We start from the raw sequence: 15,517 nt of genomic DNA, 5'->3' as shown, positions 1-15,517 counted from the left end.
TTTCCCCATCAGTGCTGGGCTGCTGTCTGGAATTTCGAATTCAATTTGCAGTTTCACAGACAGCTCAAGAACTGGCTGGCCACTTGTACAGAATTTGTATAGGTTTCCTTTTTTTTTATTTTTTATTTTTTTTTGAGACGGAGTTTCGCTCTTGTTGCCCAGGCTGGAGTGCAATGGCCCGATCTCAGCTTACTGCAACCTCCGCCTCCCAGGTTCAAGCAATTCTCCTGCCTCAGCCTCCCGAGTAGCTGGGATTACAGGCATGCACCACCACGCCCGGCTAATTTTGTATTTTTAGTAGAGACAGGGTTTCTCCATATTGAGGCTGGTCTCGAACTCCTGATCTCAGGTGATCCGCCCGCCTCGGCCTCCCAAAGTGCTGGGATTACAGGCATGAGCCACCGTGCTCAGCTGTTTGTACAGTTTCCTGACACAACAAAATGTAGGTACCTTAAGAAAATGTCTGCTTAAATTAACCCAGATTAACTAAGAAGTTATCTGTCCCAACCAAGCAGCCCATTTTGTCCCTCTGCCAATCACTCTCCAAGCCAGGCACTCAGTTCGCCACTGAGGCAGAGGCTGTATAACTTTAGATCTTTAAACACCAGCCTCCCTCTCCCTTCCCCAAGTTCTAGTCACTATCCAATAGCCTAGAAGCCTGCACAATAGGTTTCAGAAGTTCTAAAACCCAGAGAAAGTCAAGAATAAGGTTGTCTCACCTTTCCCACTACCAGCCCTGCAGAAAACTTTGTTCATAATGAATTTTTCCACCTCCTAGGCCTCAACCACTACCCAAGGGCTTACAGAGAGAGTATCTGAGCAACAGGTACGGAATCCTATCATGTCTACCAGGAACCACTTTTCAGCAAAAGAGGTGTAAAGTGGGCACATGACTATTGTATCCACTGGTCACATTACAGCAGACCACCCAGAAACTGCCAGCCTAACACAGTGGTAGAATCAGCTGGTAGATGCACAGCTGAAGCATAAACATGGAAGTAATTCCTAGAGAGGAGGAGGCACCATCTTCAGCATGCAGTATACACTTTAAACCAACAACCTGGTGTTCTGTTCCCAAAAGGTAAAACACATGGGTTCAGAACCAAAGAGAGAAAGCAGGCATGGCTCTGTTCGCCATCACTCCCAGTAATCTACTTGGGAAATTTGTGCTTTCTGCCCCTACAACTCTAGGCTCTGCTGCTTTAGAGGCTCTGATTCCCAATGGGGAAATGTGTCCAGCAGGTAAATGGGTTATGGTTGTTGCCTAGGAACTCTGGGCTCCTGCGTGCAGGGGCCAGCAGGCAAGAAGAGGCATGATCATGGTAGCTGTAGAGCTGATCCTGATTGTCATTGTTGATCCTGATAATACAACTGTTAAAAAATAGAGACATGGGGGAATATGCTTGGCATCCAGCTGGCCCACCTGGGTGCCTCTTGGTAGTCCCTGCCCTATTTTGATGGTAAAAAGACAAGTGCAGGAGCATGGCTTGAGGAGAGCATGGATACTGTGGCTCAGACCCCCCAGGGAGAAAGTTTGCATTACACCATCAGGTAAGCCACTGAAATCAGCAGAGATGCTCTCTAAGGGTGAAGGAAAGCTAAAATGGATAAAAGAGGAAAAATGATGAGTATCAGATGCTGTCCTGAGAGAGGCTTCAGAGAGCTATAATTCTTTCCACTATCTTTCTTCTAATTTCCACCATGAAGAGCGACTCATTAGTCATTAGTATGCTAGAGGAGCTGTTCCAGACTTCTGTGAAATTAATCCACGTGGCACAAGAGGTATTCTGTGGTGAACCCTGTGATGTGCTACCTGGCCTGCCTTCAGGAACAAAGGGCTTATTCCCAAATGTAAACCAAAAATAAAATTCTAAGCCCCCCCGACTGACTGACAGACTCCCCTCTCTCCCAAAGACATTCCAAACTAAACCACAAAATCTAGTTCAGGCCATGATTGAAAGTGGGGATTGGACATGCCTCATCATACTCTCCTCTCTTCAGAATTGGGAACAAGTGACCAGCATTAACATTTAAAAAGATCTGGCCGGGTGCAGTGGCTCAAGCCTGTAATCCCAGCACTTTGGGAGGCCGAGGCAGGTGGATCACGAGGTCAGGAGTTCAAGACCAGCCTGGCCAACATGGTGAAACCCCATCTCTACTAAAAATACAAAAATTAGCTGGGTGTGGTGGCAGGTGCCTGCAATCCCAGCTATTTGGGAGGTTGAGGCAGAGAATTGCTTGAACCTGGGAGGCGAAGGTTGCAGTGAGCCGAGATCCCACCACTGCACTCCAGCCTAGGTGACAGAGCAAGACTTCATCTCAAAAAATAAAAAATAAAATCATAAATAATAAATAAATAAAAGATCTTAATGGGGAAAACCTACATTCTGTAGACAATCCCTTTTTTTTCTCCAGGTCTCTCCTCTGATCCAGGAGAAAATTAAGAGTCTGGCACCTGTTTAGGTCTGATAAGAGCTCTGATGCCTGATACATGGAGGTTTCATCTGCATAATAAAAATCTTGGTCTCCAGGTCGGGCTTGGTGGCTCACGCCTGTAATCCCAGAACTTTGGGAGGCCGAGGCGGGTGGATTACCTGAGGTCGGGGGTTTCAGACCGGCCTGGCCAACATGGCAAAACCCCGTCTCTACTAAAAATACAAAAATCAGCCACGCATGGTGGCAGGCGCCTGTAATCCCAGCTACAAGAGAATCGCTTGAACCCAGGAGGCGGAGGTTGCAGAATCACTTGAATCTGGGAGGCAGAGGTTGCAGTGAGCCAAGATCGTGCCACTGCACTCCACCCTGGGTGACAGAGCAAGACTCTGTCTCAAAAAAGAAAACAGAACAAAAACAAACTAACAAACAAAAATCTTGGTCTCCACAACACCTCCTTATCTTAACCTAGACATTCTTTTTTTTTTGAGACGGAGTTTCCCTTTCGTAGCCCAGGCTGGAGTGCAATGGACCCATCTTGGTGCACTGCAACCTCCACCTCCTGGGTTCAAGCGATTCTCCTGCCTCAGCCTCCTGAGTAGCTGGGATTACAGGCACCTGCCACCATGCCTGGCTAATTTTTTGTATTTTTAGTAGAGATGGGGTTTCACCATGTTGGCCAGACCAGTCTCGAACTCTTGACCTCAGGTGATCCACCTGCCTCGGCCTCCCAAAGTGCTGGGATTACAGGCGTGAGCCAACATGCCCTGCCGACATTCCTTTCTATTGATTCCAGCTCTTTAGATAATAACTCTTTTCAACCAATTGCCAATCAGAAAATCTTTGAATCTGTGACCTGGAGGCTCCTCTCGCCGACCCCCCACCCCAGCCTCCACTGCTTCCAGTTGTCTTGCCTTGCTGGACCAAACCAATGTACATTTTACATGTATTGATTGGCCTTTTATGTCTCCCTAAAAGATGTAAAACCAAGTTGTAACCTGACCACCTTGGGCACATGCTCTGAGTGTGCTCTCAGGGTCTCCTGGGGCTGTATCACAGGCCATTGGTCGCTCCTTTTGGGCTCAGAATAAATCTCTTCAAATATTTTACAAAGTTTGACTCTTTTCATCAACAACTAGCTGCGAAACTGCCTTTTCAAAAATTATAACAGGAAATTATGACAGTAAAAGAGATCTGACCTAACTGACTCCACCTTACTTCTAACCTCCAAGCTGTCCGTGTTCATTCCTGGGCATAAACTTAACTAACCTTGGGAAGGAATTTAGTTTACAGCTTAATTTTTTTTTTTTTTAAATGGAGTTTTGCCCAGGCTGGAGTGCAATGGCATGATCTTGGCTCACTGCAACTTCCGCCTCCCAGGTTCAAGCGATTCTCCTGCCTCAGCCTCCCGAGTAGCTGGGATTACAGGCACCTGCCACCATGCCCAGCTAATTTTTGTATTTTTAGTAGAGACGGGGTTTCACCATGTTGGCCAGGCTAGTCTCGAACTCCTGACTTCAGGTGATCCAACCGCCTCCGCCTCCCATGTAGTGCTGGGATTATAGGCATGAGCCACCGCACCAGGCTTTATAGCTTAACTTTTAAACAAAGATGATAATAGCCCTTTCCTGAAATAAGGCCCCTTCTTGCCTGAACCAGACTGCCTTTGTAGAACTAACAAATTAGCTACAAGATGAGAAATTACAGTTTAGGAGCCATGCAGCGTTCAGCTGCAAGAGTCTGACCCTCCTCAACTTGCTCCTGGAAATAATATCACTGTTGTAAAACCTAAGATTAGTACTTGAGCTATTTTCCAGATCCTGCATTCTGATGCACCAGCTGATACCACCCAGACCAGTAACCTGGCTCAACCAATTCTGCAATCCCAACTACGAACAGAAGACAGCAAGAAAAACTCACTTTGACACCCTATGATTTCATCTCCAACCTGACCAATCAGCACTTCCCACTTCATGAGCCCCTATACACCAAATTATCCTAAAAAACTCCAATCCCTGGGTTTTTGGGGAGACTGATTTGAGTAATAATAAAACTCCAGTTCCCGGTACAGCCGGCTCTGCGTGAATTACTCTCTCTATTGCAATTCTTATCTTGATAGGTTGGCTGTCTTGGCAGCAAGCAAGCAGAACCTGTTGGGCAATTATAGCTGCTCAGAATGGTCTCAACAGAAAGTCCTCAGCCCCCTACAGGGATTTTCCTAAATGAAACAAGCTCTCTCATCCCATTTCAGGACAACTCTGAAGGGTCATCCCAGCTTTAGCACTCCTATGGGGTCCAACGAGACCTCTGACAGCATCACAGATCAACTTGCTCGTTTACCCAAGTCTGCTTTCTTCCCTTTCCTTTCACAGGTGTTCATTTCAAGAGCACTTTCTAATACATTTCTCTCTCATTAGTCTCTGTCTTAGAACCTGATTCCTAGAGAACAGTGTCATTAATTTTGAGGGAAGAGGGGCTTTCGATCACCTATCCAGAAGGATAAGGGTGTGTGATATGGCAGCAAGTGATGGTTCTATCAAAAACAACATGTATGAAAACACTGTATAAAAGAGAACTCAGCTGGCTGGGCACGGTGGCTCATGGCTGTAATCCCAGCACTTTGAGAGGCCAAGGTGGGCAGATCACGAGGTCAGGAGATCGAGACCATCCTGGCTAACATGGTGAAACCCCATCTCTACTAAAAATACAAAAAATTAGCCGGACGTGGTGGGGGATGCCTGTAGTCCCAGCTACTCGGGAGGCTGAGGCAGGAGAATGGCGTGAACCCGGGAGGCGGAGGTTGCAGTGAGCCGAGACCGTGCCACTGCACTCCAGCCTGGGCAACAGAGCGAGACTCTGTCTCAAAAAAAAAAAAAAAAAAAAAGAGGACTCAGCAAATGAGAAAAGAGGATGTGATCAGGAAAGATGTTGTTATTGGGTATGTGCTAAGGCCTTGAAGATCAATAAATTTGGACCCTGGGGTCATCAGTGTCCTCCATAAGGAAGGACAGAGTGAATCTCTGTCCTGAATCCACTGTCCTGAATCTACTGTCCTGAATGGACAGTAACAATTACAGAGAAATGAGGCAACTTGAAATCCCTGACAGGGAAATGGGAGATGACATTTCATAGCAAATTTACCAGGCTCTTTCATGCTTTGTACTTTGTTCATGACATCCCTCCTCCCTCCTTTTCCTACTGCCAAAATTTGAATCCTTGAAGATTATAGATCCAAGCCTACAGTTACGAAAAAGAAGTAGCTATAAGGAAGGAAAAGCCTTTTCCTCTATCCTCTTAGGTTCAGTGGCTGAGGCCTGTAAATTAAACTGGCAAAAGACAAATTAACAGGAGAAAAGGGTTTATTCGTATGCACAGGGGAACCACAAAAGAAGTAGCTGGCTCATCAAATGGTTGAAATTAGCTGGGCGTAGTGGCTCATGCCTGTAATCCCAGCTACTCGGAAGGCTGAGGCAGGAGAATCGCTTGAAATCAGAAGGCAGAGGTTGTGGTGAGCTGAGATCACGCCATTGCACTCCAACCTGAACAAGAATGAAACTCTGTCTCAAAAAAAAAAAGAATGAAGGAAGGAAGGAAGAAAAAGGCTTACACATCTAACTTAGTAGGAGAAAGGGAAAGGGGAGAAAAGTTCCAGGGGAGAAAGAGGTTTCTTAAGGAAAGACAAAAGGGTTTTTAAAAGAATAAACATGAGGCCAGAAAGTGTGTGATGCTGTGGTCTATGGCAGCATGTGTGGTCTTTCTGTCTTCTTCAGAGCCATTAAACTCCCCTGAAAAGGGTATTTATGTTGAGTTTACTCTTGGTCTCCCTCCTCAGAGTGGAAGCCTCACTGAAGAGGATATGTATGGCAGTCTTCATTTCTGGTAAAAGAAAAATAGCTCAGAGCACTCTGAACTATGTGAGGTACGCAAAATGTATCAGGCCCAGAGAGACACGAGTCTGGGACTTCAGTCATACACTCTACCCCTCACCCCCACCCTTGCTCCCACAAAACCAAGAAGTGGGGTGCAATTGTTTGTTCCTAGTCAGACAAGCCTCACCCTTTATCTTCACATTCCTGGGATTTATGATACAAAGAACAAGGTATAGCCAATCAATAGCTTATGTTATTTTTATGTAAATTCTTGGTGAACAACTTAGTGTCTATGAAAAGAGTGAAACTCTGTAAAATATTTGAAGAGATTTATTTTGAGCCAAATGAGTGACCACAGCCCGTGACACAGCCCGCAGGAGGTCCTGAGAACGTGTGCCCAAGGTGGCCAGGGTGCAGCTTGGTTTTATACATTTTAGGGATATATGAGACATCAATCAAATAAATTTGAGAAATACATTGGTTTGGTCCAGAAAGGTGGGACAATCTGAAGCTGGGGAATGGGGAGCTTCCAGGCTATAGGGAAATTTAAACATTTTCTGGTTGACAATTGGTTGAGTTTGTCTAAAGACCTGGGATCAATAGAAAGGAAATGTTCAGGTTAAGATAAAAGATTGTGGAGGCCGGGCGCAGTGGCTCACACCTGTAATCCCAGCACTTTGGAAGGCTGAGGCAGGCAGATCACGAGGTCAAGAGATGGAGACCATCCTGGCCAACATCGTGAAGCCCCGTCTCTATTAAAAACATGAAAATTAGCTGGGTGTGGTGGCGGGCGCCTGTAGTCCCAACTACTCGGGAGGCTGGGGTAGGAGAATCGCTTGAACCCGGGAGGCGGAGGTTGCAGTGAGCCGAGATTACGCCATTGCACTCCAGCCTGGGCGACAGAGTGAGACGCTGTCTTAAAAAAAAAAAAAAAAAAAAAAAGATTGTGGAGACCAAGGTTCTTTGAAGTCTCTTAGTGGCTGCCCTTAGAGACAACAGTTGACAAATGTTTCCTATTCAGACCTTTAAAAGGTGCTAGACTCTCAGTTAATCTCTTCAGGATTGGAGGGCCCAGAAGAAAAAGATCTATCTGTGTTATTAGAGATTCTTTACAGATGTAAATTTTCCCCCATAAGGTACGACTTTGCAGGGCCATTTCAAAATATGGCAAAGTGGCCGGGTGTGGTGGCTTACTCCTGTAATCCCAGCACTTTGGGAGGCCAAGGCAGGCGGATCACCTGAGGTCAGAAGTTCAAGACCAGCCTGGCCAGCATGGCAAAACCCCATCTTTATTAACAATACAAAAATTAGCCGGGCATGGTGGTGGTGGGTGCCTGTAATCCCAGCTACTTGGGAGGCTGAGGCAGGAGAATCCCTTGAACCTGGGAGGGCGAGGTTGCAGTAAGCCAAGATCACCCCATTGCACTCCAGCCTGGGCAATAAGAGTGAAACTCTGTCCCGCCCCCCCGACCAAAAAACATATATATATATATGGCAAAGAAACATGTTTTGGGGTAAAATATTTTGATTTTCTTCTTTGTCACATAATTTTATGCCAGAGTATGACTGAAAAGTCAGTCACAATATATAGGGTTAAATAAAACCCAACTGATGAGAATTTATGGTTTGTAGGGCATGATTCCCCAGACCCTTTCGATAGGAATTTGGGCAAGATAAGAAAAAATCAGAGCTTAGTCGTCATTAGGAACTGCCTCTTCTTCTCCTTTAAAAACCCACTTGTGACTTCTGCTAGTTGGGAGCATATACTCAGGGCAACTTGAATCTTTGCTTCACAGTCTTCAAACTTGGCCCAAATAAACTCTCTACTTATATCAAGTTTGCCTTAGATTTTTCCCTTTAGGTCGACATTTCCCAGAAGTTTTAATCAGATGAAGAAAGCTCCCAGAAGGTTTATTTCTGCATCTATTGAATCTGAAATGTCTTCGGCTTAAAATAATTGTTATACCAACTCTGGTGTTCTGAATGGGTCCCCACACAGCAAAGAATAGAGCCAGAATGTTGCATTTGTGAAACGAAAATAAAAACTCAGGACCCCAGTTGACTATGCCAAAAGGAAAAAAAATAAACTGAAAACTGAGTCATGCAAGAAGCTGCCTTTCCTTTTGTTCCTAAGCAGATAGCTACAGACAAAAGGTTAAATATTACAAAATTAACCCGGTGTGGTGGCGCATGCCTGTAATCCCAGCTACTCAGTAGGCTGAGGCAGAAGAATCACTCGAACCCGAGAGACGGAGGTTGTGGTGAGCCGAGATTGCGCCATTGCACTCCAGCCTGGTCAACAACAGCGAAAACTCCATCTCAGAAAAAAACAAAAGGTTAAATATCTCCACAGGCATATTTACTTTATCTTATGTAAAGTGCCAGACGAATACATAATTGAGTATCTCCCTACCTGCTCCTTTTCTCTTGAGACATGTGGATTACCATACCCTTCTTCTTTCCCTCCAGCTCACTTTTCCCCTTTAAATATTGAAGCCCTCAAAATCATCTTTGGAGAAAGCCACAGACCACAGACTGTTTCTGCGATTCCGTGTTTATTTCTTCCAGCCATGTCCTTAACCTTGGCAAAATAAACTTCTAAATCGATTGAGACCTGTCTCAGACATGTTTTGGTTGACACATCCAAATTCCAGTTCCAGCATTTACTAGCTAGCTGTGGGATCTTGAGCCACTTAATCCTACTTTCCTTCTCTGTAAAATGGGGATAATTATAATACCGACTTCCAAATTTGTTGTGAGGATTAACTTAAGGCAGAGTCCTCAGAAAAGTACCTACAGAGGGTTATTCGGGCCAAGGGCCAAGGTTGACGACTGCAACCCAGGACACACTTGCAAGTTGTCTTGGGGGAGCGCTCTGGACAACAAAAGAGAGGCTCATATTTTCAAAGAAAAAAAGATGAATTAGGAGAGGAAGTGATTACAAAAGTTGTTCATCAGGAATTCTCATTGTTTACAGAAATAACACTGGTTATACATTGTTTAGTGCTTGGCTATACATTGTTGAACTACAAGGTGTATGGCATTTAATGGCTACTTGGCACAGCAAGTGGTTTCAAGAGATAATTACTTAGCTCAAAGAAGAGTGAGAGTGACTGTTGCTACATTTTAAATGCCTGTCTGGGCCTGATAATTTAAAGGGGCTCATCTTCCTTAGATAAAAAGGTTTTGTTTTGTTTTGTTTTTCATAGTACATAATCTTAAAAATGCATGCTAATTATTACTGTGAGTACTCTATCTGAGATGATGTCCCCAGAACTGGGGGAAAAAAAACACTTGTAAAAAATTATCAAAGGAAAGAACTGACAGGACTTGATAGCTCTGAGGATCCCTCAGAAGCACTCGCCAAACAGCTTAGGGTTTAATTGCTATTCTGCCACTTAACTTCTTTGTGCCTCATCCTATCTGTAAAGGGGGGTAATAACAGTCTTTGTAGGGACCAAGGGAAACTTTCCCTTCGCCCTCTGAAATTCTGCTGAAAAATCAACCCACAAAAAACAGATTAATTGAAGAAAAGGCATAGAAATTTTATTAATGTGTCCACGGGGAACCACAGAGTGACTACCCACTTCCCAAACGAGTTCAGAAGCTTATGTGCCATTCACGCAAAGCGGGTTATGGGAGTGAGGGGAAGAGGAATTCTGCTGAGGGAGAAGGAATGGATCAGGGAACAGATTAACTAGTACATTATCATGTGAAAGGGTCTGTTCAGGTGTGATTATATTCTTGGTTTTATAGGGAGGGGAAGAAAAAAACAATTGTTCCTTTTGATGGGTCTGGGCGCTAGGTAAAGGCTTTGGGAGAAAGGGGGCGGGCGTAGGAGGGTCAGAGAGACCTTAAGGCTTAACTTAGTAAGTCAAACCACCATATTTTGAGTATGGATTTCTGAGCCCCAATATAATAGGTACTTCTTAGGGCTGTTGTGAGAATTGAAGATTATTAATTATAAAGTGCCTGGGTTGGTGCTTGGCATATCGTGAACAACTCCATAAATGCTCGCTTTTACTGTCGTGGATACACGGAAGTGGGAGACCCAATTGGGTTCCAGCCCATGTTATTGGCCCCCATGGCTATATGGTCTTTACGGCTTCCTAGTCTCTTCACCATCTCTAAGGTTTGGTTTCCTCATCTGAATCAAAGGTGAGTGATTCTCAGGGTGACTCAAGGGTGCTGGTGCCAGTGGCAGAGCATGGGAAATCGAGGGAAGGCGCCTTCCTGTCAGAGGCAACACACCCAGTAGGAGGATCCTGCCGGCCCTGCTCTCTCCTACCTTCCCTTCCCGGGCTAAACGCTGGGGTCGGTCTGGCAGCTATTCCGGGAATCTGAGCGCAGATTCGGACAAAGGAGACGTCTTCCACCGACCACATCACATGGAGCTCCAAAGCACGAGCACGGCCTCCCGCGGCTGTGACCTCAAGGCGGAGCCCCTGGTGACCTCAGGGAGAGTCCCCACCCCCGCAGCCCGTGCGCCCTGGGGCAGGGCGGGGGCGGGGAGAAGGGGCGGGGACGGGGAGAGGGGGCGGAATCGGGGCGGTCCCGGGAGCGCCCCGCCCGCTCCGCCTCCGCAGCGTTGACAGCTGCCCGCCACCGAGAGATCAGCTGTTGGAGATCAGAGGAAGAGGAAGGGGCGGAGCTGCTTTGCGGCCGGCCGCGGAGCAGTCAGCCGACTACGGAGAAGGGTAATCGGGTGTCCCCAGCGCCGCCCGGGGCCTTGAGGGCTGGCTAGGGTCCAGGCCCGTGGGGACGGGACAGACGAACCAGCCCCGTGTAGGAAGCCCGACAATGCCCCGCTACGGAGCGTCATCCCGCCAGAGCTGCCCCAGGTGCGGCCGGGAGCAGGGACAAGACGGGACCGCCGGAGCCCCTGGACTCCTTTGGATGGGCCTGGTACTGGCGCTGGCGCTGGCTCTGGCTCTGGCTCTGTCTGACTCTCGGGTTCTCTGGGCTCCGGCAGAGGCTCACCCTCTTTCTCCCCAAGGCCATCCTGCCAGGTTACATCGCATAGTGCCCCGGTTCCGAGATGTCTTTGGGTGGGGGAACCTCACCTGCCCAGTCTGCAAAGGTCTGTTCACCGCCATCAACCTCGGGCTGAAGGTGAGCACTGAAGGGGCTGCAGTGGAGGAGGCCGAAGGGAGTGCTGGGGCTGGGGGCTGTGTCTGATGCTGGTGCCCTGGGGTCAGAATGCATCCCTGATGGAGAGGGTGGCATCCACAATCCGTCACTGAGTTTGCTCCCCTTTGGGGACACACATGGCTACATGCCACCGTCACTCCATTGTGACCTTTGTGAAGTAAGAAAATAATGCAGACAGTGCCTGAGAAAGTCAGCTTGCCAAGCAAAGGCCTCATGCCACAGGCCTCTGAGCTAAAGAGGAAGCGATAGCCTGGTGCTGCCTGAGTTACAGGGCAATATCTGGAAGGCAAAGGTGTGCACTGAGCTTTCTTCACCATGGTGCACTGAGTCCTGCCCAGCCCCAGTTTGGAAATGGAGGCCCAAGGGGTGGTGGCCAGGGGTTGGCCTGGTTCCTCTGCTCTGCCTCTGATTTCTCACCATGTGCTCATCCCACTGCAGAAGGAACCCAATGTGGCTCGCGTGGGCTCCGTGGCCATCAAGCTGTGCAATCTGCTGAAGATAGCACCACCTGCCGTGTGCCAATCCATTGTCCAGCTCTTTGAGGATGACATGGTGGAGGTGTGGAGACGCTCAGTGCTGAGCCCATCTGAGGCCTGTGGCCTGCTCCTGGGCTCCACCTGTGGGCACTGGGACATTTTCTCATCTTGGAACATCTCTTTGCCTACTGTGCCGAAGCCGCCCCCCAAACCCCCTAGCCCCCCAGCCCCAGGCGCCCCTGTCAGCCGCGTCCTCTTCCTCACTGACCTGCACTGGGATCATGACTACCTGGAGGGCATGGACCCTGACTGTGCAGACCCACTGTGTTGCCGCCGGGGTTCTGGCCTGCCGCCCGCGTCCCGGCCAGGTGCCGGATACTGGGGCGAATACAGCAAGTGTGACCTGCCCCTGAGGACCCTGGAGAGCCTGTTGAGTGGGCTGGGCCCAGCTGGCCCTTTTGATATGGTGTACTGGACAGGAGACATCCCCGCACATGATGTCTGGCACCAGACTCGTCAGGACCAACTGCGGGCCCTGACCACTGTCACAGCACTTGTGAGGAAGTTCCTGGGGCCAGTGCCAGTGTACCCTGCTGTGGGTAACCACGAGAGCACACCTGTCAATAGCTTCCCTCCCCCCTTCATTGAGGGCAACCACTCCTCCCGCTGGCTCTATGAAGCGATGGCCAAGGCTTGGGAGCCCTGGCTGCCTGCTGAAGCCCTGCGCACCCTCAGGTACTTATCGTCCATGGAAACCCAGGAAGGGAAAAGAAAGGTGAATGAAAGTGAAGGGAGAAGGGAACCTGGGGCATTGTCTCTGATTGCTCTAACATGAGTCCTTAGTGCTCTTCATTTGGCTCCCCTAATCTGACTCCACCTTCCCTTTCTACTCTTTTGCCACACCAGGCTTTTTTTTTTTTTTTTAATTTTAGTTTAGTTTTTGTAGAGACAAGATCTTGCTATGTTGCCCAGGCTGGTCTCAAACACCTAACCTCAAGCAATCCTCCTGCCTCGGCCTCCCAAAATGCTGGGACTACAGGCATCAGCTACTGCTCCTGGCCCTCTTTTTTTTTTTTTTTTTTTTTTTTTTTTGAGATGGAATCTTGCTCTGTTGCCCAGGCTGGAGTGCGGTGGCACCATCTCAGCTCACTACAGCCTCCACCTCCTGGGTTCAGGCAATTCTCCTGCCACAGCCTCCCAAGTACCTGGGACTATAGGTGCACGCCATCATACCCAGTTAATTTTTGTATTTTTAGTAGAGATGGGGTTTCACCATGTTGGCCAAGATGGTCTTGATCTCCTGACCTCATGATCCGCCCACCTCGGCCTCCCTAAGTGCTGGGATTACAGGCATGAACCATTGCACCCGGCTTTCCAGCCCTCCCTTTCTACTCTTATCTCCAGCCACCCTCCTTCAAAGGTCTGGCAGCATAACTTCTCTATGCCCCAGCTGTGTCTTTGCTCATGTTGGCCCTCTGGAAATGATTTCCCCCTTTTTTTTAAGTGCTCCAGTTTTTCCCACCTTTTCCATCCCATGTCATCTTCCCTCTGTGTGGTCCTTGCTTCCCATTCTAGCTCACTCTTATCCCTCCCCCATACTCCTGGAGCCCTCTGCCCTCGGAGTCTTTTGTGTCACACAGACCCAATAATTAGAACTGTTTGGTCTCTGGCTAGACTGTGAGCTCCTTGCAGGTGGGGAAGATGTCATGTATGCTTTTACCCTCCACCCAAATGCCCAGCACAGGAGGACCAGCATTGGAACAAGCGTTGACCTCTCATGTTTACTTTGTTTCAGAATTGGGGGGTTCTATGCTCTTTCCCCATACCCCGGTCTCCGCCTCATCTCTCTCAATATGAATTTTTGTTCCCGTGAGAACTTCTGGCTCTTGATCAACTCCACGGATCCTGCAGGACAGCTCCAGTGGCTGGTGGGGGAGCTTCAGGCTGCTGAGGATCGAGGAGACAAAGTGAGGGCGAGTAGTGGGAACACGGTGGTGCTTGGGGGACAAGCAGGCTCCTGTTGAGCTGGAGCACCTCTGGGCACAGAAGTTTGATTTTTCCTGGCATTCCCAACGAGTGTTCCCTGGGGATTCAGCTCATGGTCACTGTTGAAAGCCTTCATTCAGTCCCCCTGTCTCTAGCCAGGGCTGCCTGGACCCCTGGATGCCCTGATTACCATCCTTAACTCTCCCTACTAGGTGCATATAATTGGCCACATTCCCCCAGGGCACTGTCTGAAGAGCTGGAGCTGGAATTATTACCGAATTGTAGCCAGGTAGGAGGGAGATGAGGGTGGGAGTGGGGACAGGGTGAGTGTCTAAAGGCTGAAAATTCCCTTGAGCATCTCACCATCCCTGTTGTCCCATGGAGTGGGGAGGCTCCTCACTAGAACAGGTTGGAGAAAGAGGGCATCCTGTCTCCCCAGATCTCTTCCTACCCCTCCCTAGAATCTTCTGAATGTAGTATCTTCTGGCCAGGTATGAGAACACCCTGGCTGCTCAGTTCTTTGGCCACACTCATGTGGATGAATTTGAGGTCTTCTATGATGAAGAGACTCTGAGCCGGCCACTGGCTGTAGCCTTCCTGGCACCCAGTGCAACTACCTACATCGGCCTTAATCCTGGTGAGTGAGGCAGAAGGGAGCCTCCCTTATCCTGGAGTTGGTGGGATAGAGGAAGGAGGTTGGAGCCAGAGCCTGCAAAGCATGGGCAGGATGTACGGCCCCTCCCTGGAGTTACCCTTGCTCCTTTCCCCTCCAGTCAGCCCCGCTTCCTTGCAGGTTACCGCGTGTACCAAATAGATGGAAACTACTCCGGGAGCTCTCACGTGGTCCTGGACCATGAGACCTACATCCTGAATCTGACCCAGGCGAACATACCGGGAGCCATACCGCACTGGCAGCTTCTCTACAGGGCTCAAGAAACCTATGGGCTGCCCAATACACTGCCTACCGCCTGGCACAACCTGGTATATCGCATGCGGGGCGACATGCAACTCTTCCAGACCTTCTGGTTTCTCTACCATAAGGGCCACCCGCCCTCAGAGCCCTGTGGCACGCCCTGCCGTCTGGCTACTCTTTGTGCCCAGCTCTCTGCCCGTGCTGACAGCCCTGCTCTGTGCCGCCACCTGATGCCAGATGGGAGCCTCCCAGAGGCCCAGAGCCTGTGGCCAAGGCCACTGTTTTGCTAGGGCCCCAGGGCCCACATTCGGGAAAGTTCTTGATGTAGGAAAGGATGAAAAAGCCCAAATGCTGCTGTGGTCCAACCAGGCAAGATCATCCGGTGAAAGAACCAGTCCCTGGGCCCCAAGAATGCCAGGGAAACAGGACCTTCTCCTTTCCTGGAGCTGGTTTAGCTGGATATGGGAGGGGGTTTGGCTGCCCGTGCCCAGGAGCTAGACTGCCTTGAGGCTGCTGTCCTTTCACAGCCATGGAGTAGAGGCCTAAGTTGACACTGCCCTGGGCAGACAAGACAGGAGCTGTCGCCCCAGGCCTGTGCTGCCCAGCCAGGAACCCTGTACTGCTGCTGCGACCTGATCCCACCAGTGTTAAAATAAAGATAAGAGACTTGGACTGTGGACCCGTGTGAC

The 15,517-nt window shown here is 48.9% G+C and overlaps 1 protein-coding gene across 1 annotated transcript; it reads left to right on the top strand.

Annotated features, from left to right (window-relative positions):
- The first annotated feature begins 10,976 nt into the window (after positions 1-10,976).
- Positions 10,977-15,500, top strand: SMPD1 (sphingomyelin phosphodiesterase 1). Its single transcript, NM_001132129.1, is given in 6 exon segments — positions 10,977-11,414; positions 11,892-12,704; positions 13,725-13,896; positions 14,128-14,204; positions 14,407-14,552; positions 14,709-15,500. Coding segments are annotated over 3 exon segments (1,203 nt in total). The 5' UTR covers positions 10,977-11,102; the 3' UTR covers positions 13,803-13,896; positions 14,128-14,204; positions 14,407-14,552; positions 14,709-15,500.
- The last annotated feature ends 17 nt before the right edge of the window (positions 15,501-15,517 follow it).

The sequence above is a fragment of the Pongo abelii genome, chromosome 9, assembly GCF_028885655.2.
Source record: "Pongo abelii isolate AG06213 chromosome 9, NHGRI_mPonAbe1-v2.0_pri, whole genome shotgun sequence".
Taxonomy (NCBI): Eukaryota; Metazoa; Chordata; class Mammalia; order Primates; family Hominidae; genus Pongo; species Pongo abelii.
This window is presented reverse-complemented; position numbering and strand designations above follow the sequence as displayed.